Source organism: Canis lupus, chromosome 1 (assembly GCF_011100685.1).
Source record: "Canis lupus familiaris isolate Mischka breed German Shepherd chromosome 1, alternate assembly UU_Cfam_GSD_1.0, whole genome shotgun sequence".
Taxonomy (NCBI): domain Eukaryota; kingdom Metazoa; phylum Chordata; class Mammalia; order Carnivora; family Canidae; genus Canis; species Canis lupus.
In genome coordinates, this window is record NC_049222.1 from 104,034,332 (window position 1) to 104,061,554 (window position 27,223).

At 47.6% G+C, this 27,223-nt stretch overlaps 1 protein-coding gene across 1 annotated transcript; it reads right to left on the minus strand.

Annotated features, from left to right (window-relative positions):
• Nucleotides 1–5,848: 5,848 nt before the first annotated feature.
• Nucleotides 5,849–27,126, minus strand: CACNG7 (calcium voltage-gated channel auxiliary subunit gamma 7). Its single transcript, XM_038527872.1, has 6 exons — nt 27,031–27,126; nt 24,193–24,417; nt 23,475–23,561; nt 22,965–23,105; nt 8,053–8,198; nt 5,849–7,757 (listed from the first exon to the last, which is right to left on the minus strand). Exons 2-6 carry the CDS (start codon nt 24,386–24,388, stop codon nt 7,500–7,502), a joined length of 828 nt encoding a protein of 275 aa, XP_038383800.1. The 5' UTR covers nt 24,389–24,417; nt 27,031–27,126; the 3' UTR covers nt 5,849–7,499.
• Nucleotides 27,127–27,223: the final 97 nt, after the last annotated feature.

Genomic DNA, 27,223 nt, shown 5'->3' on the forward strand with positions numbered 1-27,223 from the left:
AAGTACATGCTGCTTTAAGCCATGGCATCTGTGGTACTTTGTTACACAGCAGCAGATAACTGATAGACTCTGTACATCACATTGCACTGTGAAGGTCACACAGGTGCTGCTCAGCCAGTGTTGCATTAATGCCCCCTCTCCGTGTCGCCCCCTCTCTCACTCCCACCACTAGCGTTCTTATGTGCGGGTTCCTCTCTTCTCCCTCTTGGATCCCTTTCATATCCATCCCCTTCCTTCTGTCCTCCTCTTGCCGGGACTATGCCACCAGACAATGTCACTGGTCTCCCTCCAGCCTGATTTTCTCTCAGCCTCTAAAGACACTCTAACATTCAGAACTGACCTTTCCCTGTCCTCAAAATTCTCCTATGGCTCCCTATTGCCTTCAGGAGAAAATATAAGCTCTTCACCCCTGTTCTTTGCCAATAGTACCAGTCTTGTCCTATGCCATCCCCACTGCTGCCTCCTGCAGACTGGAGTGGTTTTCCCCACTCTGCTCAGCTCCTTTGCACTTCTGAGGCTCCTGGGTGTGGCTCCCTCACCTGGAATCACCTTCCACCTCTTCTGTCTCTTGGGATCTTCTTCTATCTTTCACATAAAGACTCAACTAGAATGCTCCTTCCTCTGGGAAGCCTTCCCTGACCTCCCAAGGCTGCATCAGGGGCTAGAGCTGTAATTGTCATGCCCCTGTCAGAGCAGGGTAAATAGCCTGCATAGCGATTGCATGTCAGTCTGTCTCCTCCAGCAGAGTGGGGGCTGTTTGAGACAGGCACAGGGCTAGTTCACTTCCATATCCTCTAGTGCCCAGTTTTGGTAGATAAGAAGCCTCGGTCTGCAGGTGCTGAATGGATGGATGGAGATGGATGGAGAAAACATTGAAAGATTCAGGGAGCAAGTGGATACATATTCTAGAGTCCTTTGGCAGCCAATGACAACCTCCCATCCCTGTCCATCCTCTCCCGCCTCATATCCTGAGTGTGCGTTCTCCCAGGTGCTTGAGTGTATCTCATCAACAACAGCTGGGGCCTTTGTGTTTTCTCAAGAGGAACAGAGTGGTGGTGGCGTGTTTTCCCGCTGTACCAGGAAGAGAAGATCAGCGTTTCTAAAATGTCCTCATTCAGGGTGAAGTGGAAATATTCCAGTGCTGAGAAATCAGGTGGTCTGAGTTCCAATCCTTGTTTTTCCTTGCCTCGCTAAGGGTTCCAGAACCAAAAAACCCCTGTGCTCTGGGCACCTTGTCCTGTTGTCTGTAAAGGGGATGGGGATGGGGATGGGGTATGGGTAGTGATCTCACTCAAGATGGGATGTCCTGGGACTATGATTCAGAATCATACATCTGGGGCAGCCTAGGTGGCTCAGCGGCTTAGGGCTGCCTTCAGCCTGGGGCTTGATCCTGGAGACCTGGGATCGAGTCCCACATCGGGCTCCCTGCATGGAACCTGCTTCTCCCTCTGCCTGTGTCTCTGCCTCTCTCTCTCTCTCTCTCTCTCTCTGTGTGTGTGTGTGTGTCTCATGAATAAATAAATAAAATCTTTAAAAAACAAAAACAAACAAAATCATACATTCCAGGAATTCTGGCAGGGTTTTCGGAGGGTGTCTGTGAAGCTCTGAAAATTGCCTTTGACATTTAGTGAATGTGGGTACTCTTTTCTGGAGGCCCATAGCTTTTATCTGGTTCTTTTTTCCTTTTTAAAGATTTTATTTATTTTTAATTAATGAGAGATACAGAGAGAGAGGCAGAGACACAGGCAGAGAGAGAGGCAGAGAGAGAGAAGCAGGCTCCATGCAGGGAGCCCAATGTGGGCCTCGATTCCGGGTCTCCAGGATCACACACTGGGTTGAAGGCAGGCACCAAACCACTGAGCCACCCAGGTGTCCCTTATCTGGTTCTTAAAGGGGCTTGTAATCCCCTACCAGTTAAGAGTCACTGCCTATTGACAGATTTAACAAAATCTCATCCATGTCAATAAAAAACAAAACAAAACAAAACAAAAAGCCAGAGAGAGTGTGTGATTGCATAGATATTGTCTAAGGCAGATTTCCTCAACCTGAGCACCAGTTAGTTACATCTTGGACCAGATCACTATTTGTGGTGGGCGTCATCCTGTGCCTCAGAGGAGGACAGAGCAGCATCCCTGTCCTCTACCCACCAGAGGCCAACAGCACCCCCTCCCCAACTGTGATGCCCAAAAGTGTCCCCCACAGAGAGACATTGCCTGATGTTCCTCCCTCGCCCCCCTGGGGGCATAATCACCCCCATGAAGAACCACTGATCTAGAAGAAACTGAGAACAATCACTCTGGAAAATGAGGCTGGGGTTGGGATCCTTGAGAAGATGAAAGGCATTTTTTTTCTTTCCATCCTTCTCTGCTGCTTATTTTGAAATTTAAGGTTAGGTATTAAATTTGTTTTGTTTTGTTTTGTTTTAAGATTTTACTTATTTATTCATGATAGACACAGAGAGAGAGAGGCAGAGACACAGGCAGAGAAAGAAGCAGGTTCCATGCCGGGAGCCCGATGCAGGACTCTATCCCGGAACTCCAGTATCGCGCCCCAGGCCAAAGGCAGGCACCAAACCGCTGAGCCACCCAGGGATCCCCAGGTATTAAATTTGTAAAAAAATGGGTTTATTGCTCCATTCAAGGCATACACACAGCTAATGAAAAAATGAGTTGAGTCTCTATCTGATGTGCTGCTGCCTCCGTGACAAACAGCAGCAATGCTTAACATGTCTGGTCTCAAAAAAACAAAACAAAAACAAAAGGACATGTCTGGTCTCAGGACCCCTCTATATGCTTAAAAATTTGCAAGGGATCCCAATGGTGTTTGTTTATGTGTGTTACATCTATTGATATGTAACATATTCAAAATTCAAATAAAGGAGACTTAAAAATCTGTATTGATTTCGGTAAAATGATAACAAACTCATTGCATGTTTACATAGACAACTTATTTAGTGAAAAATAATTGTATTTTCCCAAACACATGCAAAAATAGAGTGGTGCTGACTTATAGTTTTGAGAATCTATTCAATGTTTGGGCTACTAGAAGAAAGTAGGTTTCTCATATCTGCTTCTACATTCAATCTATTGTGGTACCCCCTGTTGTGAAGCCCCAAAAAGACTCTGGACCCTATACATTCAGTTCATGAGAGACTACAAGTGAAAAAGGTAAATGATATCTTAGTATTCTTGTAAAAGTGGTTTAGGCCTCATGAACCCCTTAAACAGGTCTCAGGCATGCCCCAGGGTCCCTAGGCCACACTTTGAGACCACTAACGTGTGTAGTATTATTCTATAAATTAACTAACTGAGTAACATGGTATAGAATGATGATAGATGGGGCACCTTGCTGGCTCAATCGGTAGAGCATGCAACTCTCCATCTCAAGGTCTTCAGTTCAACCTGGAGGCTTCTTAAACAAAAACTGATGATACGTAAATAGATGGAACTATGTGGCTTCAGCATACTTGGAGGTATTTAGCTTGGTGGTTAAGCATGGTAGGTTCGGAAGACGCCCAGGATTCAAATCTTAGCTTGACCACACTTACTAGCTGTGTGACCAGGAAATGATTAATTCACCTCTCTGTGCCTCTAGGATCTCATTTATAAAATAGGGATGAAAAGAAAAGCACCAACTTCCTTGGGTTATTGAATGAAAAGTGGCTGACACATAGGAAACAGTCAATAAATTATGCAATTAATTTATGCAAACTGTCATTATTAAGCATCCTTGAAAAACAATAAGGTAGAATTATATAACTGATACTAAATACTCTCCATAATACATTGCCATGTGAAATTGGGAGGTGCAGAACTGTGTGTATACAATGATAAGTGCTGTGTCAAATAAACATATATGTGCTACATACTCACCTGTGTGTGGATTTAAACACACATGTATATACTTCAATATGCAAATAGATTCTTGAAATTGTGTATGGTAAGATGATAATATGTGAGGGTGATGGGGACTTCTGGATGTCAAGAGGTCAGAAGTAGGACTGACTCTTCACAGCATTTTTTTTTAAGATTTTGTTTATTTATTCATGAGAGACACACACAGAGAGAGAGAGAGAGAGAGGCAGAGACACAAGCAGAGGGAAGCAGGCTCCATGCAGGGAGCCTGACGCGGGACTCGATCCCCGGTCTCCAGGATCATGCCCTGGGCTGAAGACGGCACTAAGCCGCTGAGCCACCGGGGCTGCCCTTCACAGCATTTTTTTTTTAAAGATAAACAAATTTTTAAGATCTCATTCCATTTTTGTTTTTTAAGACTTTATTTATTTGAGAGAGAGAGTGAGAGCACAGAGGCAGAGGGAGAGGGAAAGGGAGAAGCATACTCCCCGCTGAGCAGAGAGCCTGATGTGGGGTGATCCCAGGACCCCGGGATCATGACCTGAGGTAAAGGCAGACACTTAAATGACTGAGCCACTCTGGCATATTCCCATTCCATTTTCAAAATGTAAAAAAGCAAAACACAACCAAACAGTAACAACAACAACAACACCCCAAAAAAACAAAAAACCTAGGTTGATTCTTTTTTAAAAGAACATAGACTTTAGGACATTAGATTGCTAAATTCTGGAGAAATAAGCAGATGTCCAGCACTTGTACCAAAAGTGCCATTTCTGCAGGCAAGACAGACAGCACCAATTAATCAGGCTGGCAGACAGCACCAATCAACCCAAACAATGGGGACATCCTCTTCCACTGAGCAGATAGATATTCAAAATCCTTCTCAATATCATGCTCCAGGCAGCCACTAGGAATCGATTCGTCTTGACAAAGAAGCTGAAACATCTTTGCCATCCCAGATCTCAAGCATGACCTCCAGAAATTCCTGAAACCATTGGAAATGACTCAGAATATTTCCCTCAGGGAGTCAGTTCCTGCTGAATCTTATTCTTTCCTGCTAACCTGCCTCCACCACTCTTCTGGTTCCAGAGGGATTTGGAGTCCTTCTAGCCCATCCTCCCTCCTTTTTATAGAAAAAGAAACTAAAACCCCAGAGATTAAAAGACTTCTCAAGGTCACAGGATGAGTTTGCATCAAAGTCATGGTGGCTGAAATATGGTGGCTGAGAGAGGAGGTTCTGGAATTGGACAGGCCTGGGTGGAAATTCTCCTTTGCATCTCACCAGCTGGGGGATCTTATCTCCCTGAGAGTGCCAGTTTCTTCATCTACAAGACGGGACTGTTTGCAATGCCTAGCTCACAGGTTTGGGAGAATCCAATGAACTAACAACATGGAAAGCGCTTAGCACAGTGTCTGACACCTAATAATAGCTTGGTGAATGTGGTCATGATTGTGGGAGCCGTTCTGATTGCCCCCCAAGAGCCTAAATCCCAAAAAGGCAAAGAGCCAAAGGGCTAGCATTGTTTCCTTTTCCAGACACTTCAAGAAGCTTATTAAACACTCAGGCTGTTTTCAACCCCTCAGTGGAGTAGGTGAGATCTCAGATCTTAGGGCCCGCTTGGGAGCTTCTGATACCAGGCTGCTGGGAACATCTCCTGAGATCACGTTTGGGATGAAAGTGTGCAGCTCATAGTAGGTGTGCAATAAATGGAGCAGTGATTTCTCAACAGAGGGATGGATTCAAACATTAGGAGAACCACTGCTCTCCAGTGCAAAGGGGCGGAAGGGGGGAAGAAAGCTCAAGTTTTGGCACCAGAGAAACCTACTTTCAGCTCTGCCTCTGCCAGTTTCTACCTATGTGACCCTGGGTGAGTCATTTCACTTCCATGGCCCTATCTGCAAAATGACTTCAGTAAATTCAACAAGTAAGCTTGGGGAGAAAATCAAATGAGGCAATAAATGTAGAAGGAAGGCAAGCAATAGTAAGAGTACTCTAAGTGGTCATGGTAACACCAACAGTTAATTTTTATTGATCCTGACGGGTGTCATTTGCTGTCCTACATGCTTTACACGGACTGAATTATAAAGTGCTGCTGTTAATAATTATGATGATTAAGCAACTTAACAAAGACCAATCTGACCTTATTCTGCAGGACTCAAGGCCCCCACCCCAGGGGCAGAGACCTGGACGGACCGTATCCAATCCCCTCTCCCTGGGCAGGCGGAGACGTGTTTGAAATAAAGTTTATTGAAGTTTCTGTCGGTATTTACATATGATACACGGCAAATAACAGAGCCAGGGCCCCCCACCCCACCCCATCCCTTCCCCACCCTCAAGCCCCCCTCCCCCCAGCCTCGTTAAAAATCGCTGCGTAAGGACAAGTTAACTGCTGCGGTCCCCCCTCCCCCCTCCCACCTAAGATGCAAACTAAAAGCCCCCGTCCCTGCCCTGCCCCCCTCCCCCCACCCCGGGGGCCTTTCCGGTTCCGTGTACAGCACTGTGCTACCTCACCCCCTCTGCCCTAATCAGGGGGAGGGCGAGTTTCCGGTGATCTTCCCCCCAAATCTGTCCCAGGGGGCGGACGGACCTTTGAAAGAGGCCAGAGTTGGGGGTCTGAGATGGGAAGAGGGACCTCAATGAGGGGGAGTGCCAGAAAATGGAAGACTTCGAGGTTTGGGGGGTTTCGACCCCCGCTACTACCTCTCCCTCCCCCGACGGGGCCTCGAGGGGGAAGAGGCCGGCACAGGTGTGGAAATGGCACGGAGGACTTTCCTCCACCCTAGGGTCTCCATCCCTGTCGCGGGTGTGCGGGGCTAGATGCACCTAGGGGCTTTGGATGAGCGGGTAGAAAGGAGGAAGAGGAAAAAGAGAAGCCCAGGGCAGCTGAGAGAGGAAGGACATCCTTCCGACGGCGCCCCCTCAAAGGCAGGTGACCTTCAGAAGGCCAAGAGCCCAGCCGGCGAGGAAGAATGGGGCCTCCCGGAGAAGCAGAGAACTCTGTGTGTGTGTGTGTGTGTGTGTGTGTGTGTGTGTGTGTGGTGGGGACACCAGGTTAAACCATGCCCGGGCCTCCAGCCCCTCACCCCACTCTGCAGCTGCGGACGCTGCACCCGAGGGCCCCCAAGCTCCGGAGAGGAGACTGGGCGGGGAAGGAGAGAAGTCGGGGCCGAGGGGAGAAGAGAACGGTTGGCATTCCAGGCGGCTGCCGAACCTACTCTCCAGCCCGGAGCTCCGGCGGCGAGAGGGGAGGCCGTGGGGCGCAGCGTGGCGGCCCCCGGGCGCGGGGTGCGCACCGTGGGGAGGTCCGCCGCCCCGGATCCGCAGGGGAGGGGCGGAGCCGGGGGGGAGGGGGAGGGGCTGTCTGCGAGGGACCGGACCGCGGAGGTCGAAAGGCCCGGAGGGGGGAGGAGCCCTTGGAAAGTAGGAGGGGCCAGGGCGAGGGGCGGGGCCACAGGGCGGGGCGGGGCTAAAGCTTGCGAGGCATCCTCCAGTCGGGATGGAGAAGCCCCGAGGGAGGGAGCCCGGCTGGGGGCCCGGATGCCCCTGAGGAGGAGGAGGAGGAGGAGGAGGAGGAGGAGGAGGAGGAGGAGGAGGAGGAGAGGAGGAGGAGGAGGAGGTGGAGGCGCTCCGAGGAGGGGCTGGCCTCAGCAGGGCGAGGTGGAGATGTGCAGGTGGTCCGGGTACTTGATGGCGGGAGGGTAGTTCTGCGTCATCTGGATGGAGACGTCGCTGGAGATGTCGGAGGGGCTGCGGCCCCGGCGCCACGCCTCGGGCTGCAGAAACTGGCCCGAGTAGTCGGAGCAGTCGCTGAGACGCGGGCGGTAGAAGGCCGGGTGCGGGCGGTACATCTCCTCCTCTGCGTAGCGCTTGGTGAACAAGTACACCGACATGACGCCAGCCCCCTGTGGCAACGCAGGATCAGAGTCCCAGAGGCTGGCTCGAGCTCCCAAGGACGCCCAAGGCTCCAGACCCCCAGCCCCTCCTCTCTCAGACCCGGGAGTCCAGGCTATCAGCTCCTCCCCACACCCAGGACCCAGAAGTTGGGAACTCCCAGACCGCTCCTCCAGGACCCAGAGGTGAGGCCCTCGACTACCACCTATCTCTAAAACCCAGAGTATACACCCCCCAATTTCCTCTAACTCCTGGATCCAGGAATGAGACCCCTCCCCATTCATGTCTGGGCCCCACAGACATCACCTCTTTGAGTAGGAAGGATGAAGCAGCGAAGGCAAAAGACCACCCGTAGCGATAGTGGAAATACTGCTCAGAACTGCTGGGCCTGTTCATGACCTCATCATTGATGCTGGAAATGTAGAGAACCAAGCCCACCACCAAGGAGAGGCCTGGAGAGCAGAGGGTGCCCTTGATCCGTTAGCACTGGGTCCCTCTTGCCAGTCCCAGTCTCCCCCATTTCACAGCCATCCCCTGCCCTCTCCTCTCTGCTAAGTCCTGAACTAAATTCCATTTTTTGAAGCCCCTTGCATGCTGGGCCTTGGCTGGGTGTAGAGACCCCAGAGATGAATCCACTTCCTGTTTGCCCCCCTTCCCTAATCTCCAGTTGGGGAGTTCAGAGTGTAATTGGGGAAGGTAAATATGGACATTGGTCATTAGTCACATACATGGTGATATGTGCAGTAAGGAAAGTAGTAGCTCAGTTCCAGAAAAGGGACCAACCCACCTAGGGGAGAGGCAGGGACAGGGACAGGGGGAGGGGCAGGGGAAGTCAAGGAAAGCTCCCTGGAAGAATGGCCTTCACCCGGGTCCTATAGGATGAGACCTGAGGAGAAGAGTACACAGTTATACCACCACAGGCAGAGAGAACAGCATGGCCAAAGGGTTGGACAGGGAGCACTGAACTGATCCATCTATATAGCCAAAATATGGGCCACAGCCACAAAACAGGTGCCCAGAGAAAGGGGCAGAGACACAGCCATGATGGGCCTCAAATGCCAAGGGCACTAAGGAGCCATTGAAGGTCTGGAGCAGAGGAAGGACAGGGTCAGATTGGAGTGTTAGAAGAACACTTGGGGAATGGTGGATTCTGGAAAGAGATTGGAGTGAGAGACTAGTTGTGATCCTCCAGGGGGAAAAGGATGAGGCCTGAGTTGAGACTAATAATAACAGCAACAACATCAATAATAATATTAAAAATAATAATAGCAACTGCTTATACAGGTCTAGTCCTGTGCCAGGCACTGTTCTCAGGGTTGTATATGCATCAACTTATTCAAACCCCCCAATGATCCTTCCACATAGGTACCATTTTTATAAACTGACAGTTGAGGGAGCAGAGCCATTGGAGAAGGGGGATAGGAGACGTCTGGTTTGAGAAACTTTAAGAGGCAAATATCACTTCCTCAAGGTGAACTTCTTTTAAACAGCAGCCATGTCAAGTGTGGCTTAAGGAGGTTATGAGGTCCCCTACCCTACATCAATCTAAGTCATCCTTATCAGCATCTTCCCCCAGAATCCTAGAAATACACATATGTGTGCCCATCACACCCAGAATAAATCTAAATTCCTTCCACTGCCTACCACAGGGGTCAGCAAACTATGGCCCATGGGCTCCATCCAGCCCACCTCCTGTGTTTGTAATGGCCTACTAGCTAAGAAAGGCGTTTACACAATTAAATTGTTGAAAAAAATTAAAAGAAGAATGATATTTTGTGGCATGTAAAAAGTATATGAATTTCATTTGGCAGCTCCTCCAAGTGTTAAAGATAGAATTACCACATGACCCAGCGATTCCACTGCTAGGTATCTCTACCCAAGAGAATAGGAAACATATGTTCACACAAAAACTTTGCATGAATGTTTGTAGCAGCATTTTTCATAATAGCCGAAAAGTGGAAACAACCCAAGTGTCTATCAACTAAATGGATAAACAAAATGTGGTATAGCCGTATAAAGGAATATTATTCAGCCAAAAAAAGGAATGAAATACTGATTTATACTGCCACATGGATGAACTTGGAAAATAAGCTAACAGAAAGAAGGCAGATACATACTGTACGATTCCATTTATATGCCATGTCGAAAATAGGCAAATCCATAGAGAGAGAAAAGTAGATTAGTGGTTGCCAAGGAGTGGGGTGGAAGGGAGATTCCCACTGGCTGTCGTTAAAGGGTATGAGGTTTCTTTCGGGGGTGATGAAAATGTTGCAGAATCAGGTAATGGGGTTGACTGCACAGCCTTGCAAATATACTAAAACCACTGAATTATATGAACTTTATGTTTTGTAATTTATAATATCTCAGTTTAAAAAGCACATGGATTCCTGATGTCAGGGTCTATAAATAAAATGTTATGGGCATCTAGCCACACCCCTTTGCTACTGTGTAGCCGACACCTGCAGTAGCAAGGTTCGAGAGTTGTGGCAGAAACTGTATAGCTGGTAAAGCTGAAAATGTTATTTATCTGGCCTTTTATAGAAAAACTTTGCCTACCTCTGGACTGCAATGCCTATGCAGTCTGAGCCCCACCAGACTCATCCCTGGTCAGTTTCTCCTTACTCTCTCTACTTAGATCACCCTTCCTCACCTTCCCTGAGCACCTCAAGCTTATTTCTGCCCCCAGGGCCTTTGCTCCTGCTGTTCCCTCCAACTACAATGCTTTTCCTCCAGATTTCTCCATGTCTCTAACTTCATTTATATCTCTCCTCCTTTGTCTCTCCTTTAGAAAGGACTCCTTGTTTATCTTATTATTTTTTTAAAGATTTATTTATTTATTCATCAGAGACACAGAGAGAGAGGCAGAGGCATACGAAGAAAGAGAAGCAGGCTTCCTGTGGGGACCGTGATGTGGGACTCGATCCCAGAACCCTGGGGTCACGACCTGAGCCTAAGGCAGACACTCAACCACTGAGCCACCCGAGCCACCCAGGTGCCCCTGAGCTCCTTGTTCAAAAAGAAAAATGTGAGGGAGTCTGGGTGGCGCAGTTAGTGAAGGGGTCAACTCTTAATTTTGGCTCAGGGTCCCGGGATCAAGCCTTGCCTCAGTCTCCGCATTCAGCAGAAAGTCTACTTGAGGATTTTCTTTCTCTCCCTCTCCCTCTGCCCCTTTTTCTTCATGCTCCCCTCCCCCAAGTCTCTCTCTCTCTCTTAAACAAATAAATAAATCTTTAGAATAAGAAAACTGGGGGATCCCTGGGTGGCGCAGCGGTTTGGCGCCGCCTGCAGCCCAGGGCGCGATCCTGGAGACCCTGGATCGAGTCCCACGTCGGGCTCCCTGCATGGAGCCTGCTTCTCCCTCCGCCTGTGTCTCTGCCCCCCTCTCTCTCTAGGTCTATCACAAATAAATAAATAAATCTCTTTTTAAAAAAGATTTTATTTATTCATAGAGATGCAGAGAGAGAGAGAGAGAGAGAGAGAGAGGCAGAGACACAGGCGGAGGGAGAAGCAGGCTCCATGCAGGGAGCCCGACGTGGGACTCGATCCAGGGTCTCCAGGATCGCGCCCTGGGCTGCAGGCGGCGCCAAACCGCTGCGCCACTGGGGCTGCCCTAAATAAATAACTCTTAAAAAAAGAAGAAAACTGCTGATGGAAATTGTGAAGAGATATGATTTCTCATTGATCGGGTCATCAAGTTAAAAAGCTTCACATCATATTCTTTTGGTGAGGCTGGGGAAACAGCAGCTCCTATGCGTTGCTGATGAGGATAAAAATGGCCCAGCCCCTGTGGAGGGGAATCTGGCTGAATCTAACAAAACCACACATGTATCTGTCCTTTAGCTACACAATCTCATTCATTAGAATTTAAAACCCTGAAGCTGTCTGTCCAACCACACAAAAGACACAGGCGCGTGTTAATTCACCGCATTACCGGTAACTGCAAAATATTGGAAATGACCTACATGAACTTACATAGAGGATTAGTGGGATAAACTGTAAAACATCACGGAACAGAGTCCTGTGCCACTGTGAAATAAGAATGAGGATGTTCTCTGTGAACTGGTGTGGAGTTCAATGATAGTTCCAGACTATATCACTAAGTTTAAAAAAAAAAAAAAAATGCATAGGGGATCCCGGGTGGCTCAGCGGTTTGGCGCCTGCCTTCAGCCCAGGGCGTGATCCTGGAGACCGAGGATCGAATCCCGCATCGGGCTCCCTGCATGGAGCCTGCTTCTCCCTCTGCCTGCTTCTCCCTCTGCCTGTGTCTCTGCCTCTCTCTGTGTGTCTCTCATGAATAAATAAATAAAATCTTAAAAAAAAAATGCATAGAAGAGTATGCAGGATGTTAGCTTTTAACCAAAAATAAATAAATAAATAAAATACATATGTGCATCTGCTTATTTTTGCAAAAAGAGACATAGTAAGGAAAACCACAAATGAGGCTGATCACCTACAGGAGGTAAGTGAGGACAGGAAGGAACCGGCACTCCTCTGAATACATATACTTTTGCATGATTTAGACAATATTTTATATATTCAAAAGCTAAAATCAACAAGGATGGGGGAAAAACTAAAATTGAATACCAACAAAAATTAATGAAGTAACTTTATATCAGATGAATAATACAACCACAGGAGGGGGTAAAAGTAGAATTCCAAGTAACTTACAAATACAGTATTTTGATTATATATTTTACCCTAAAGACAAAAGATCTGCAAAGAAATCTTGAACTTTACTTAGTAAATTTTTTTTGGGGGGGGGAGTGTTTGGAGGTAGTTCTTACTCAGTGTGGGGTTGAGCAAATTTGCAAATATACTGATATTTAGGGAGCTGGATTCTGGTTCTGAAAAGAGCAAGAAATGGATCAGAATTGGGTAAGATGAAGAAGACACAGGACATCAGCAAAAACTCCTGTTTTACAAGCACATAATTCTCCAGTTTGTGTCTTGAAACATCCCAGAGACAGTATGTATGACACCCCAGCAGCAATGAGCCAACCTAGCAACCAGCTTTTGGTCTCTGATACTATCTCCCACTAAATTAGAAGCTAGGGCTTCCAAAAGAAGTAGATAATTTGAAGCCTGGGGGAGAGGCAGTAAAAGTGTACCTGTGCCACAAAGGGAGGAAAAACTCAAAAAAATGATGGAGACACATCAAAAAAGGATACAGGGACTAGTTTGAAGGGGGTTCCTGATAGTCCAGCTAAGGACAATTTGAACATTGAAATGAATAATATAAGTAATAGCATGTATTGGGATGCCTGGGTGGCTCAGGTGGGTGGCTGATTCTTGATTCTGGCTCCGGTCATGCTCTCAGGGTCATGGGGTCGAGCCCCAGGGTAGGCTCCATGCTTAGCAGAAAGTCTGCTTTTCTCCCTCTCCCTCTGCCCGTCCCCCGGCCAGCGCAGATGCCCATCTGCATGCTGCACTGTCTCTAAAATAAATAAATAAATAAATCTTTTTTAAAAAAGAGAAATGGCATATAATACGCTGAATTTTTAAAAACGCAAATCCATACTGACATACATATTCTTTAATAAATAAACAAATAATCAAAGAAAAGAGAAAATTCTTCTTTTTGGTGGTATACATGTAGATAGAACAGCAGATTTAGAAAACCCCATTTTGGAACACTAGGAGTAGTATTAGGATACCGGTCAGTACCATCAGTGGCTGCTAAATCACTGCACGATAGAAACTCCTCCTGGAATATTTATTAATTACAAAGAGATTTTTTTAAAAAGCTTCCTTTTTTGTAAAGGAACCTAACATACTATCTCAAGCAAGTGCTCAGAACTAACATCACCAATAGCAGTGCGGATTGACACCATTACCTCCTCATGCAAGCATGCCACTACTCCATTTATGCAGGGTTCCTGCTGAAAATGTGTAACCTGAATCTACTCCTAAGGTAACTGTGGGCATTTTACTAGATGACTGGCTGCACTCTTCAAAAAAAGTCAACATGAAAGGTATTTCTTTTTTAAAAAGGCACAAGAACTACATAAAAGATAAAAGGCAATGAAAGAGACAGGACAAGGACATACAAAGCATGATCCTAGATTGGACACTGAATGGGGGGAAAGATGACTATAAAAGACAGTATTGGGACAATTGGTGAAATCTGAGTGTGGACTGTGCTTTAGCTGTAATATTGTATCAATGTCAAACGTCCTGAATTTGATTATTATACTGTGGTTAGAAAAGGGAATGCACTTGTTTTTAGGAGACACTTGCTGAAGCAGGGTGAGGTGTTTGCAACTGATGTTCAAGTAGTTCATGTATTTATGTTTATAAATATCTCAGATACAATAAAGAGATACATATAGAGAGAAAGAAAGCAAATGTGGCAAAATATGAAAATTTGGTCCAGATGAAGCACACGTGAGAGTTCACTGTGCTATTTTTGCAAATTTTCTGCAAGTTTACATTTTTTTCCAAAATAAAAAATGTCAATAAAATAGGTATCCCCAAAACAGGATTTTACCTCCCTAAGGTACCTAAGTATTACCCTGAAAATTACTTATTAATTGGAAAGAAGAAAATGTACCTTTTCAATGAACAGCCCTGAAGCCCACCACTTTTATCAAGGGTTCAAACTTTGTCCCCCTCCCGGAGAACAACCTGACAGTATTTGCTATGGTACCAACACTGCCCTCTGCATCTGCTTACCAAACCCATTTGACCTGAATTTAATAAAGCCTCTAGTCTAGACAACTTCTGGGTTATAGAGAATTCAAGGAAGGAGGAACAAATCTAGGATGTAGGCATTCCACATGATACCCTGGCCTCCAGTCTTCAAAAGGACAGTGATGTGGGTCAAGCTGGTAACACCTGAACCAGTGGTCATCCTTAACATCTCAAGAAGAGAGACAACCAGGCGTTCTTATGTCTCTGGATGCAATGTGGTAGGATGTCAACAACACCCCCTATCTATGAAGTATTTTTTGCCAAAAAAGCAGAAACCAGAAACAAAATCCCACACACCTGGATGGGATTAATGACAGTTTTACAGGAAAACACAGGAATGAATGAATGAAACCACAACACGAGAGCATGGTGGGAAAAGTCAGTAGTGTGGGAATTCTATAAGACAAATGACCAGGTTTCTTCAACAAATAAATGCCAAGGAAAAAATAAGAAAGACACTATGAGAGATTAAAAGAGGCTTCAGAGATCTATCAGCTAAGTGCACAAGTGGAATCTGAATCCTGATTTGCAATAAACTAACTATAAAAAAGCATTTATTTATGACACAAAGGGGGAAATTGAACACTGACTAGATATTAAATGATATTAAGTAGCCATTCTTAATTGTGTGGGCATGATGATGAATGTTAAATAACAAAGAACTTATTTCTCAGAGATATACTGAAATATTTGTGCATAAAATGATTTAATGGCTGAGTCTGTCTTAAAATAATGTACTGAAGTGCAGAAGGGAGATACGGCAGCACAACTAAAAAAAGATTCGCCATATGTTGATAACTACTGAAACTGAGGGAAGGATACATGGGATTTCATTTATTTATACTATTCTTTCTATATTTTTATAATGAAATACATTTTAGAAGTCAGTGTTGTAAAAAAAAATAGTGGGGAACTAGAGTAAAAGAAACATGAACTAAATGCTGTGTGTGAAACAAGAATGAATCCCAATTTTTTTTGGGGGGGAGCTATAAAAGGCATTCTTGAAACAATGGGACAGTTGGCAAATGGAATAGGTTATACTATGGAATTCCTGTAAAATTTCTTGGTGTGGTAATGGTGTTGTGGTAGAGGAACATCCTTCCTCTTAAGAGATGCATACTACAGTGTTTACAGACAATCTATCATGATGCCTGTGATGTACTGTGAAATCATAAAATCCCAAAAAAGTTGGGGGGGAGGTTGCGGGGAGACTATGGCAAAAAAAAAAAAAATCACCAAAATGCAGGATTTAGGTGGAGGAATGTATACCAGTGCTCATTGCACTCTGCTATCAGTTTCAAGATTTTCATTAGAAACTGGAGTGATTGAGATAAAATAGTGGCCCCCCATCACTCTCCTTCCCCTCAACCTGCTTTACTTTTTTCTGTAACTCTTATCATTCCTTAACATGTAATCTGTATCTGTGACTCTTCCCATCATACATTTCCCCCACCAGGATAAAAGAACTAGCCTACCTTGTTCCCTCTTGAACCCCTACCATCTAGCACAAGATCCAGCACATAATAAACACCAGTTGAATAGATAAGTATACTCACCAAGCAACTGGAGCTTCTTGAAAAGCTCATTAGTTGCTTCTCCTTTTCGAACACCCCTCTTTTTTTAAAAAAAAAATATTTTATTTTATTTATTCATGAGAGGCACAGAGAGAGAGAGAGAGAGAGGCAGAGACACAGGCAGAGGGAGAAGCAGGCTCCACGCTGGGAACCCAACGTGGGACTAGATCCCGGGTCTCCAGGATCACACCCTGGGCCAAAGGTGGTGCTAAACCTCTGAGCCACCCAGGCTGCCCTTGAACCCCCTTCTAAATCCCACCATTCCTCCATTTCCTCAAAGAATCAACCTTTCATTGCTCTGAACTTCTGTGGCACTTTGAATTTCTAGTATTCCATAATTTGGATATTCAAAAGAGGGCCCACAAAGTGTTACACAGTTGAAATCATCTGAGATAGGTGTAGAAAGATGAACAGGCTTAAAGAAAAGAGATAGCAAAGGGCAAAGGAATCTCAAAATCCACACTCACTCAGGTACCCTAGTCAAATGCAGGGGAGTCATCCTGATTTTATTCTCTCTCATCCAGCAAAGATGCTCAATCATCAAGTCATGTCTATTTTACTTCTTGTATCTCTCATAAATCAAATCCCCTTCTTGCAATCAAAGTCCTCTGACCCTGTTAAGGCTTATTGTCTATGTTTGTACCATTGCTCTTAAATCCTCATCTCCCTGCTTTAGATCCTGGTTCTTTCTAAAACCCACACAAACTCCATCCTTCTGTTGTCAAAACTCTCCCTTAGTTCCCTACTGTCCAGACGAGGTTTTCCGTTCTTCAGCCTGACATTCCAGACTGTGATCTGATTCCTGCTAACCACCCAACCTCACCTTTAGGTTCCATGTTTCACATTACAGTGCTAAGGCAAGTCAGGAGCAAGGATGGATAAGGAAACAAATATTTCCAAAGACAAAGAATCTTTTGCTGTTCCTTTTTGCTTTTGTTTTTGTTTTCAGTAATTGGAAATCATGTAAAAATGATAGCAAGGGGCACCTGGGTGGCTCAGTTGGTTAAGCATCTGCCTTCAGATCAGGTCATGATCCTGGGGTCCTAGATCCAAGCCCTGAGTCAGGCTCCCTGCTCAGCAGGCAGCTGGCTTCTCCCTCTCCCTCTACCCTTCCCTCTGCTTGTGCTCTCTCTCTCTCTCAAATAAATAAATGAGGGACGCCTGGGTGACTCAGAGGTTGGACACTTGCCTTCGGCCCAGGGCATGATTCTGGGGTCCTGGGATTGAGTCCCACATCAGGCTTCCTATAAGGAGCCTGCTTCTGCCTCTGCCTATGTCTCTGCCTCTCTCTCTGAGTCTGTGTCTCTCATGAATAAATAAATAAATAGTTAAAGAATAAATAAATAAATAAATAAATAAATAAATAAATAAATAAAAATTTTAAAGATAGCAAAAGGTTGTCTTCTGCTCAGGGTGTGATCCCGGGATCCAAGATCAAGTCTCATATCGGGCTCCTTGTAGGAAGCCTGCTTCTCCCTCTGCCTGTGTTTCTGCCTCTCTGTGTGTGTCTCTCATAAATAAATAAACAAAATCTTTAAAAAGTAGCAAAAGGTAAGTTATTCTTGTCATCTGTCTACTTCCTAGACATTTAATAATGGCACTCTGGTTATCCAAAAACAATAGTCTTTTCCCCTTTATCTCCCTTCCTCTTTCTCTCCTTCCTTTCCCCTTTCCTTTCTCTGTAGTCCAACTCCCACTCCCTCTCCCTCCTCACCCCACATCTGTTTCAAGATTGCTCAGTAGGCAAGAATCACCTACATTCCAAGCTGGATAGAAATAACTGGGCCGGGCAGCCCGGTGGCGCAGCGGTTTGGCCCCGCCTGCAGCCTGGGGTGTGATCCTGGAGACGGGGGATCGAGTCCCACATCGGGCTCCCTGCATGGAGCCTGCTTCTCCCTCTGCCTGTGTCTCTGCCTCTGTGTGTGTGTGTGTCTATGAATAAATAAATAAAATCTTAAAAAAAAAAAAAAAAAGAAAGAAAGAACTGGGCCTTAGAACAATAGGGTTTCAGGACCATGGAGAGCTGCACGTGCCTCTACCTGTCTCAGCAGCTTTCTAGGGCATTAACACATGCTGTGAATTCCACCTCCATAGAAGGCACTATTCTTTCTTCACTCTAAAAAGCCTCCCTCGCTCACCCTTTCAACTTCATCTACTCAGATGTCACCTCCTCTTGGAAGCCCTCCCGGGTCATTCCCCCCCTTGCCACCACCCTACTGTGCCAAGCTAATGCATCTTCCCTTTCCCAAAATGCCCTAAGTTGTCTTTATTATTCCTCTCTTATACAAATATTTCAATGTGTACTTTGTACCAGCAACTCATCTAGGCTCTGCAGAAACAAATGAGAGCATGCTTGTAAAGGCCCATGTATTTTGTAGTTTACATTCTAGTAAGAGACAGAAAACGCATAAGATGACGATAGCTATGAAACAAATATAAAGTGTGTAATGTAATAGTATAGTGGGGACAAGGCAACATTACATACTGTTGTCAGAGAAGAAAACTCTGAAGACAGAAAGTTGAAGCCCTTTGAGTATCAGGAGGAAGAGACTTCAAGCAGGGAAGGCTATTGAGTATAATGTCCTCATGTGGGGCTGAGATGAGCATTTTCAAGGAATAGCAGGAGGCCACTGTGGCTGAGGTTGTAAGCCATGGAGACAGTGTTAGTGGGTTAGGAAATGAGGTCAGAGATCTGAGCAGTAGCCAAATCACAGAAAACCTTGTAGACTAGCATGGAGACTTTGGATGTACTCTATGTGCAAATGGGAATCCACTGAGCATGGAAGGGAATGAAGCAGGTGTGTATTTTTGATTGACAGGAAATTGAGGCTGTTTTGTAATTGACTGGATGTGAGCTCCCACTTAGGATTCAGCTACATCTTTAGTGCTCAGTGCAGGGCCTGGCATGTAGGATGTCTGTGTAAATGCTTGATGAACAAATGGATGAGCATATGTATAGAACATGTTGAGGGTCAAGGGTTAGCATGGGCTTTGTATGGGAAGCATGCTTCTTATGGCCTGGATTCTTCCAGGAATGAAAATCAATTATCATTCCAGCCTCCTCCCTGCTTCTCTCACCAACCATATCCAGTCAGTCATCTGGTTCCATTGATTGTTCTGTCGATATCCTTCTCTGTCAAAGCCATCCACTTGACTTTATCTTTCCATCACCAGCCCCAGCTCAAGCACCAGCTGCTCTTGCCCAGACAGACCACTGCATAAGCTTCTGCCTTGGTTTGCCCATTTCCCATGTTTCCTGCTAGTCCATCTGTGAAGGATGCTTATGACCCTTTCCCTCCTCTGCCCCAACCCTCCCCCTGCTTTCTCCAGAATTGAATGCCAATGTCACTATTCACCAGCCCTTAGGCAACTCCTGTCTCTCTCTCCAAGTCTTGGGACATGAAGCAATTGGACCAGATTATTCTGTTCCCAGATCTAAGATGCTGGTACTATCACCCTTCCCTCTCCTTTTAAATCTCCTCATGTTTATGATTTTTTTTAAGATTTTATTTATTTATTCATGACAGAGAGAGAGAGAGAGAGAGAGAGAGGCAGAGACACAGGCAGAGGGAGAAGCAGGCTCCATGCAGGGGGCCTGACATGGGACTCGATCCCAGGCTGAAAGTGGCACTAAACCGCTGGGCCACCAGGGCTGCCCTATGATTTTTTTTTAAGTAGGCCCCACCCAGCATGGAGCCCAGCTCAAGACTTGAACTCACAACCCTGAGATCAAGACCTGATCTGAGGGCACCTGGGTGGTTCAGTCAGTTGAATGTCTGCCTTGGGCTCAGGTCATGATCCCAGGCTCCTGGGATCCAGCCCCACATCGAGCTCCAGGCTAAGTGGGGGGCGGGAGGTGTCTGCTTCTCCCTCTTCCTCTCTTCCTGCTCATGCTCTCTCACTCACTCACTCACTCACTCATTCTCTCTCTCAAGTAAGTAAATAAAATCTTAAAAAAAAAAAAAAGACCTGAGCTGAGATCAACAGTTGGATGCTCAACCTACTAAGCTACCCAGGCACCACCATTTTTATGATTTTTAAAAGTTTTTCATTTTTTACTTATAGTCCTATTTTTTAAAGTAATCTCTATGCCTAATGTGGGGCTCAAACTCACAACTCTGAGATCAAGAGTCACATGCTCTACCACCTGAGCCAACCAGGCATCCCATTTTTGTGTGATTTTCAATTGTGGTGGGGCAGTATAGTGCCACGGTGAAAGCCTCAGTAGGAATTCTGCTTCCCCTTTGGAAAAACTTCACCCCTGGGTCCTTCTGTTTCCTCAGCTGGGGAATGACAGTAACAATGACATCTAACTTATGAGGTAAAGAAAAAAAAAATAACTTAATTTGCATAAAGCACTTAGAATGTCCCCAAACTGTGGCACTCCATCAAGTGCTTATTATTCTGGCTGTTGCTGTCCCTACTACTATGTATGTACATATATTTGTATTTAGCAGGCACTGGGTCAGCCCTCCACATCTATGATGGAGATCAGGGGTCAGCAAACTACCATTTGCCCCAGCACCTGTTTCTATCTGGTTTTCCAACAAAGCATGGTTTTTACATTTTTAAATGGTGCGAGGAGTGGGAGAGGGGGAGGAAGGCACAAAAGAAGAGTATTTCATTGCTCACAAAAATTACATACAATTCAAATTTCAGGGTCCATAGAGTATCACTGGGACACAGCCACACTCACTGCTTCACCTCTGGTTGCTTTGGCACTACAACCCTATGGCTCACAAAACCTGAAATATGTACTAGTTGGCCCTAGACAGGTTTGCCACTCTTTGACCAAGATTTGTCCTCTTGACAACTTCACAAAGGCTGTAGCCCATGCAGTGAAGGGGAAGAACTTGAACCCAGGTCTTCCTAGGTTCACAGCAACATGAATTGTCAGCCACCACACCCCACAACCTTGAAAGCACACGATTGGACTCCTTGAGGTGGGGCACACAGGCCATGTCTGCCATGTCTGTAACGTGAACTCGACAAAGGGAAGTGGAGTTCAATCCCCCACAAATTACTGTATTGTTACATCACAAGCCTGACCTCCAGCCCTGACAGCACCATTGATCCTCAGCCTGACCTTGGGAAGTCAGGTTCTGGGGCACTGCAGGAGCATGAGTGCGGGTGTTGTGAGGAGAACACCGTCTGTGTGCACCACCCCTCTACCACTCAGCTGTGCAGCTCCTTGTGTAAGCAGCAAACAATGGGATTTTCTTTCTAGTGGTCTGAGTGGATTGAATAAGATCTCCATGCTTCCTACCCTTGTCCCACTTTCTCTCTCTCTAGGCCACTATTTTTCTGTATGAAAAATGATGAGACCTTTCTGCTCTGACGCTCCGGGATGGTGATATTCTACACGTCTTATTTTAGCTCAGTGTCTGGCTCTGCATGCTGTGATTCAAGTTTACAGGGAGGTTGCACCCTGGTTTCTCTGGAAAAGGTCTCATCAGGTTAGGTTGGAGGCATGGGGGAGGTTTAGCTGAGTGAGGAACAGGGATGAGACTGGAGATTGTCAAAGATCCATCTTCAACTCTTTGCGTAGCCAACTCTGAAGACGAATCCGAGTGCAGGCCCCAGGGGACAGAATGGAAATGAGACATCAGCGGGGTTTGTTCATAAAATTATCCACTGAATGATAAGAATTAGAATAGAGTTTAACGAAATGATGTTGAATTAATTTGAACTGGGTTGCAGAATGGAGTCAGAAGGGACCAGTGTTAGTCGGACTGGATTGCTGAGTGAAATGTGTCAGGGCTGGGTTGACCTGGCCTGACCTGACTGGAGAGGGAATGAACTGGACCAGACAGTGCTGACATTGGAGGTGGGTAACATCTGAGAAAGAACTCTGCTCTGGAGCTCATGACACTCGGTCCCACAGCACCGGTTCATGCTGCTGTCTTGGGCAACTCCCTGCACCACTATGGGCCTGGGTGCCCCCATTTTATCGAGTGCTAATAATAACTCCGTGACAGAGATGTTAAGGGAAAGGTGTGAGATCACACATACAAAAGAGCCTCGTATCTCAAAAGAAAAAAATAAGAAACAAAAACAAATACTGAGAAGTAGCTAATGACAGGCATGGTGATGTATTGAGGGCGAAGTATACACCTGCAACTCACATTGAACTGCATAAAGAAATAATGATAAGGCGGATTGATGGCTACGCAGAAATATAGACAGATTGACAGATAGTCTAGTCATAAGGTAATGGTTGACACTAAGTGGTGAGTACCTGGGTGCTCACTCCAAAATTCTTTCCACTTTTCTGTTTGAAAATTTTCAAATAAAATGTTGCACAGAAAATAAAGAGGGTGCCTGGGTGGCTCAGTCAATTAAGCCTCTGCCTTCGGCTCAGGTCATGATCCCAGAGTCCTGGGATGGAGCCTGGCTTCTGGCTCCCGGCTCAGTGGGGAGTCTGCTTCTCCCTCTGCCCCTCTTCCTGCTCCTGCTCCCTCTCCCTCTCTCTCTCAAATAAATCAATAAAATCATAAAAAGAAAAGAAAGAGCCTTGGAATATGTTAACTGCTAAAATATCAGGAGCAGTTAAAAAACAGCCTCTGGGGTGAACAGCGAGCGTGAGTCCCAACTCTCCCTCGTTGCACCAACCTGAGCTAATGACTTCAGGTCTCTGAGAGTGTTTCTCTATTTGTACAATGAGGCTATTAATAGCATTTCCCTCACGGGGTTGTCCTGAGTATTAGGACAGAGCCTGGTACCTAATCAGCACCCACGACTGGGTCTTCCCAACAAGCTGTGAAATGGGTGCTGCTATCTCCATTTCACAGAGAAGGAAAGTGGGGCTCAGAGAGGCTCTGCAACCCTGCTAGGATCACACAGCAAGGAAGTAACTTTCTTAATGGAGGAGGGAACCACAGGTTCCTGGAACCAAAAACCAAAAACAAAAAAAAAAAAAAAAAAAAGGGCTTTAAGTCCTTTCCTCGGGCTCACCAGATAGGATGAAGAAGATGCCAGAAACGAAGGCCAGAATGGTCCTCTGAGGGCGGATGTGGCCGATGTTACTGATGACGAAGGCGGTGAACACTAGGAAGAGACTGACCATGGGGAACGGAGTGGCCGTGCGCACCGTCTCTGAGGGAGGGGTAAAGGGTGAAACAAGGGGTGAGGGGGGACCCTGGGGAAGATGACACCTCCCCATTCCCCTGGACTCGTCCCTTTATGCAGCTCCTCCCCTTTCTGATACTTCCATTGCTGACCCCACCCCTTCACCCAGGCCACATCCTTTTGGTTTGACCCCGCCCCATTCCTGTGGGCTCCACCCATTCATTGCCCCGCCCGCCCGCTTCATCAACCTGGCTCGTCCTCTTTACCCCACCTCCGCCTTCCTTCTGGCCTCCACCTCTTCCCTCCCACCCCCCTCCCTTTCTGGGGCTGCCCTTCGACCCAGGACTCGCCCCTAGTTCCTGCCCCCTTTTGTCTAGGCCCCCAGCTCCCCCTCACTCAGAATATTCTCCGTGTTTTCCGTCACCAAGTTGATCTCTGGTTCAAGGAAATATTCCGAGGCCACACAGCGACCCTTCTCCCGGCCTGGGGATAAGGCAAGAAGGCAAAGCTGCATGAGAGGTTCCTGAGCTCTGGAGAGGCAGTGAGGGGCAGGTGGTACAGTAGGGAGACCTCGGGATGGGTACATGAGGCTTCATCCAGGGGTTCCCGTCTATACAGGGGGTCACAGAAGGGGCTGCACAGGAGGTCTGGGAGCTCCCTTCTCGAGCTCCCCTGAAGACCCGTGGTTGGAGGACGCGGCTGGAACCCGGGTCCCCATGAGGAGGGGCAATGGGCTAGGACTCCTGAATCCCTAAAGAGGATGGGGAGGGGGGGATTCCTAGAAGGGTCTCCGCGGTCACTGGGGGGCATGAATTTTTTATCCTGCCCATTCAACACCAGAACTGTGCAGGGGACAAGCTCTGATGCTAGACTATTGCTTCTAGATGGGGACTCGCAAGGGATTAGGAATTTGGGGATCGTGTGAGCATCGCGACTTTTGGATCTGGAAATAAAGGGCTAGGAATCAGGTCTCCAGGTAGAAATTTGCGTCTCCAGGAGAGAAACAGGATCAGTTTCTGGGTTTCTGGAACCCAAGAGTTGGGACTATGGATAAGGACTCTTGGGTCCCGGGCAAAGCAGGGACAGTTGAATGGAGGACAGGTGGGGTCTGTACCTGCGAAGAAGCAGACTCGCCAGAGGCCAGCGTGCAGTGCCATCTTGACCTCCGTGGTCTGGTTCTGTGGCAACACCGTTCCCTCCTCCATGTACAGCCAGTAATCAGTGCTGACTGCGATGCCCACGAGCAGCAGGCCACACGCACCAAACACGCTGCTTAGCAGGGTCAGGGCGCGGCTGCTGCAGTGACTCATTCTCAGCGGCGGGGGGCGCCCTGCGGGGCCTGAGACACAGGAAGCCCCTGCCTTGGAGAGCCATGATAGGACTAACGAGAGTCCCCCCCAACCCCATGCAGCCACCAGGGACACTGAATCCAAGCCAGAGACACCATTTCTCAAACTGAAACTTCTCAACTGACATTTGTGCCCTAGCCCATGACCCCATTTCTGGATTTGGACAGGTGACATCAACAGTTGACCTCCAGCCCCAGGACTGGTCTTCCCAAGCCTGACACTTGTGTTCTGCTCTGGGTCCTGATGACAGATTCCACACTAGATCCCTGACCCCAGGATAAGATTTCCAACTAACACCTACAGCCCAGAGCTAGAGATGAAACCTTAGTTCCAACCATGTGTCTGGACCTACGTCCCAAATATCCTGACTGCCTAGAAACTCAACTTCCATATTCTCAAAGTCAGAACCAGGCCCTCCAACCCTCCCATTATGCCCTGACCAGAGACGAGACCTTCACCCTGGACCAGCCCTCACCAGAATCCTTAACCTTGAGCCTAAGCTCAGAAACTATTACACAGATCAGGCATTTCAACACTAGAACCAGGCTATCCCCCCAATCCTGTCTTCTGGCACCCTGACCCCTTTCTTTTGGACTTTGCTAAATAATTACCAGAAATCTCCCAAGTGGGTCACTAACCAGAACCCTAACTAAGGGTCCTACTAACCAAGGACCCACTAACCAAGACCTGAGTAGAGGTCCCCATCTAAGTTTAAACCCTTGGACTCTTATCTTGACCTTTAACACCCAATTCTAATACCAGGACCATGACCCATGACCTTCTAACTTAGATCCTGTGACTTGACCTTGATTTGGTACTCCAATCTGAGATCATGGCCCACGACTCAGCTCTAAGATTCCAGAATTCTAATCCCCCCACCATCTGAGATCCAGGCAGGCCCAAGACCCTGGGATGTTGGAACTCCATCTCAGACTACTGGATCCCAGAACCCTGGGACCCCGAGACCTAGAGCCTATATTTTGCGAGAGACTCCAGAATGTCAAAACCAAGATCTGGGACCCCCTCCCCTCCAACCCAGCACCCTAACCAGAGTACTCGAGACCATCCTTGAAACTAGGGATCAGTGCTCTGAACCTTAAAATCCCAAATCGGGAAGTCCAGGATTTCCATCTCTTTTATGTGCCATCACAATATCCCTAAATTCCCTACCAGAGATTCTGGACTCCAATTTCCATGCTAGGACTTCCAATTACAGACCGTCTTTAACACCTAGCCTGGAACTCTGACCTCTCTAACCCTGAGCCCTCAAAACAAGAGATCCCCAGTTCATAGCTCTGGCCTTCCAAATTCCAAGCAGGGATCTAGAGATTCGAACTAGGGAGCTACTAATGTCTTATCTACCACCCTGGCTCCCCAACCCCATAACTTTTCCATAAACCACAAAATCCCATGATTTGGGGGACTCAACTTGGGATCCCCCATCCTATCTCAGCCAAAGACCTCTCTACATCCCGGAATACCAGCAATCCCATCATCTTTTTTCACCATAAAGGTTAAGACCCTAAACATTGCCCAACAATGCAGCCAGGACTTGAGACTCGCCTTTCTCTAATCAGAATTCTTGGAGCCTTTAAAACTACCCCAGGCCAGGATCTTGGAGTCAGACAACTTTCATCATCCCAGACCCCAGATGCACACGCACACACACCTCAGCGTCCAGAGCCCCCATCCCGCCAGGCCCCACCCCCAGCCTCCTGGAGGAGTCAGGAATCCGAGTCTGGCAGAGCTCTGACCAGCTTTTCCTCCCATCCCCCGTCCCAAGGCTCCAGGGCTTGACCGCCAGCTGCCGGCTCCTTTTCCAGCCCGCTCAGCTCGGAAACAAGCATCAAAACCCCAGTCACCCTGACTGCCTGAGTCCCAGGTAGCTGACCTCAGCTCCCCCCACCGCCCCACCATGGCTCCTTGGACTCCCAGCTGGGACCTTGTCCATGGACACCCTTCTCACTTGCCCTTTGAAGACCAACCCCCCCGCCCCCTTTGCCCCCCACCCCCACCCCGTTTCTTGGCTCCGATTCCGCCCCACTCCAAATGGCCCGCCCGGATCTCCTCTTTCTCCTCCAGCCCTTCCTCCTTTGGGACCCTCCCCCAGGCCTGGAGCCACCTTCTTCTCCCTCTTTATATATCGCAGCCTCTGCTGGATTCAGGCATTCGGATCCCGGGGGTCCCATTCGCCAAGCCCCAAGTCCAAACTCCGTCTCCCTCCGATCTCCTGGGGAACGTATTCCTCATTTCTGGGGACCCCTTCTCAGACACATCCTGCCCTCCCCGGGCCTGGGCCTTCCCCGCTTCATCCGGGATCGCCTCCCCCAAGGACCTGGCCTGCACCCTCCTCAGAGCCCACGGTCCCTAAGACTCGGACATTCAGAGTAGAGTTGCCCCACTCCAGGACCCTAAGACCCGGTGCTCCTGGATTCCCTAGGCCCAATGCCCCCCACCCCTCCATTGCCTCCCGAACTCAGGCGTCCTGACCGCCAGAATCCCACATTCCGGGGCCACTCGGGCTCCTCTTAGCCCCCACCCCCGGCTCCCCGCCACCTCCGGGGGAGCCCCCACTCCTTCCAAGACCCTCCCCTCTCGCTCACCTCGCTCAGGGCTGGGCGCACGCTCCGGGCCGCGGGCCCCGCAGCCGCATGACCGGCTCCGCGGCTTCCCCCGGCCGCCACCGCCGCCACCGGGGTCGCCGGTGCCCGCGCCCCCCGCCCCCGCCCCGGAGCCCGGCGTCCCGGCCCCCTCCCGGCCTCCCACCCCCCACCCCCCGCGCCCGCGGCCTCACTC

Excerpts from the sequence above, each read along its gene's own strand:
- CACNG7 (XM_038527872.1), bottom strand. The coding sequence starts at position 24,388 with ATGAGTCACTGCAGCAGCCGCGCCCTGACCCTGCTAAGCAGCGTGTTT. Across the intron at positions 23,106-23,474 it reads AAACACGGAGAATATTCTGA|AGACGGTGCGCACGGCCACT; the intron begins GTGAGGGGGAGC and ends CCCCTCCCTCAG. Across the intron at positions 7,758-8,052 it reads CATCCTTCCTACTCAAAGAG|GGGGCTGGCGTCATGTCGGT; the intron begins GTGATGTCTGTG and ends GCGTTGCCACAG.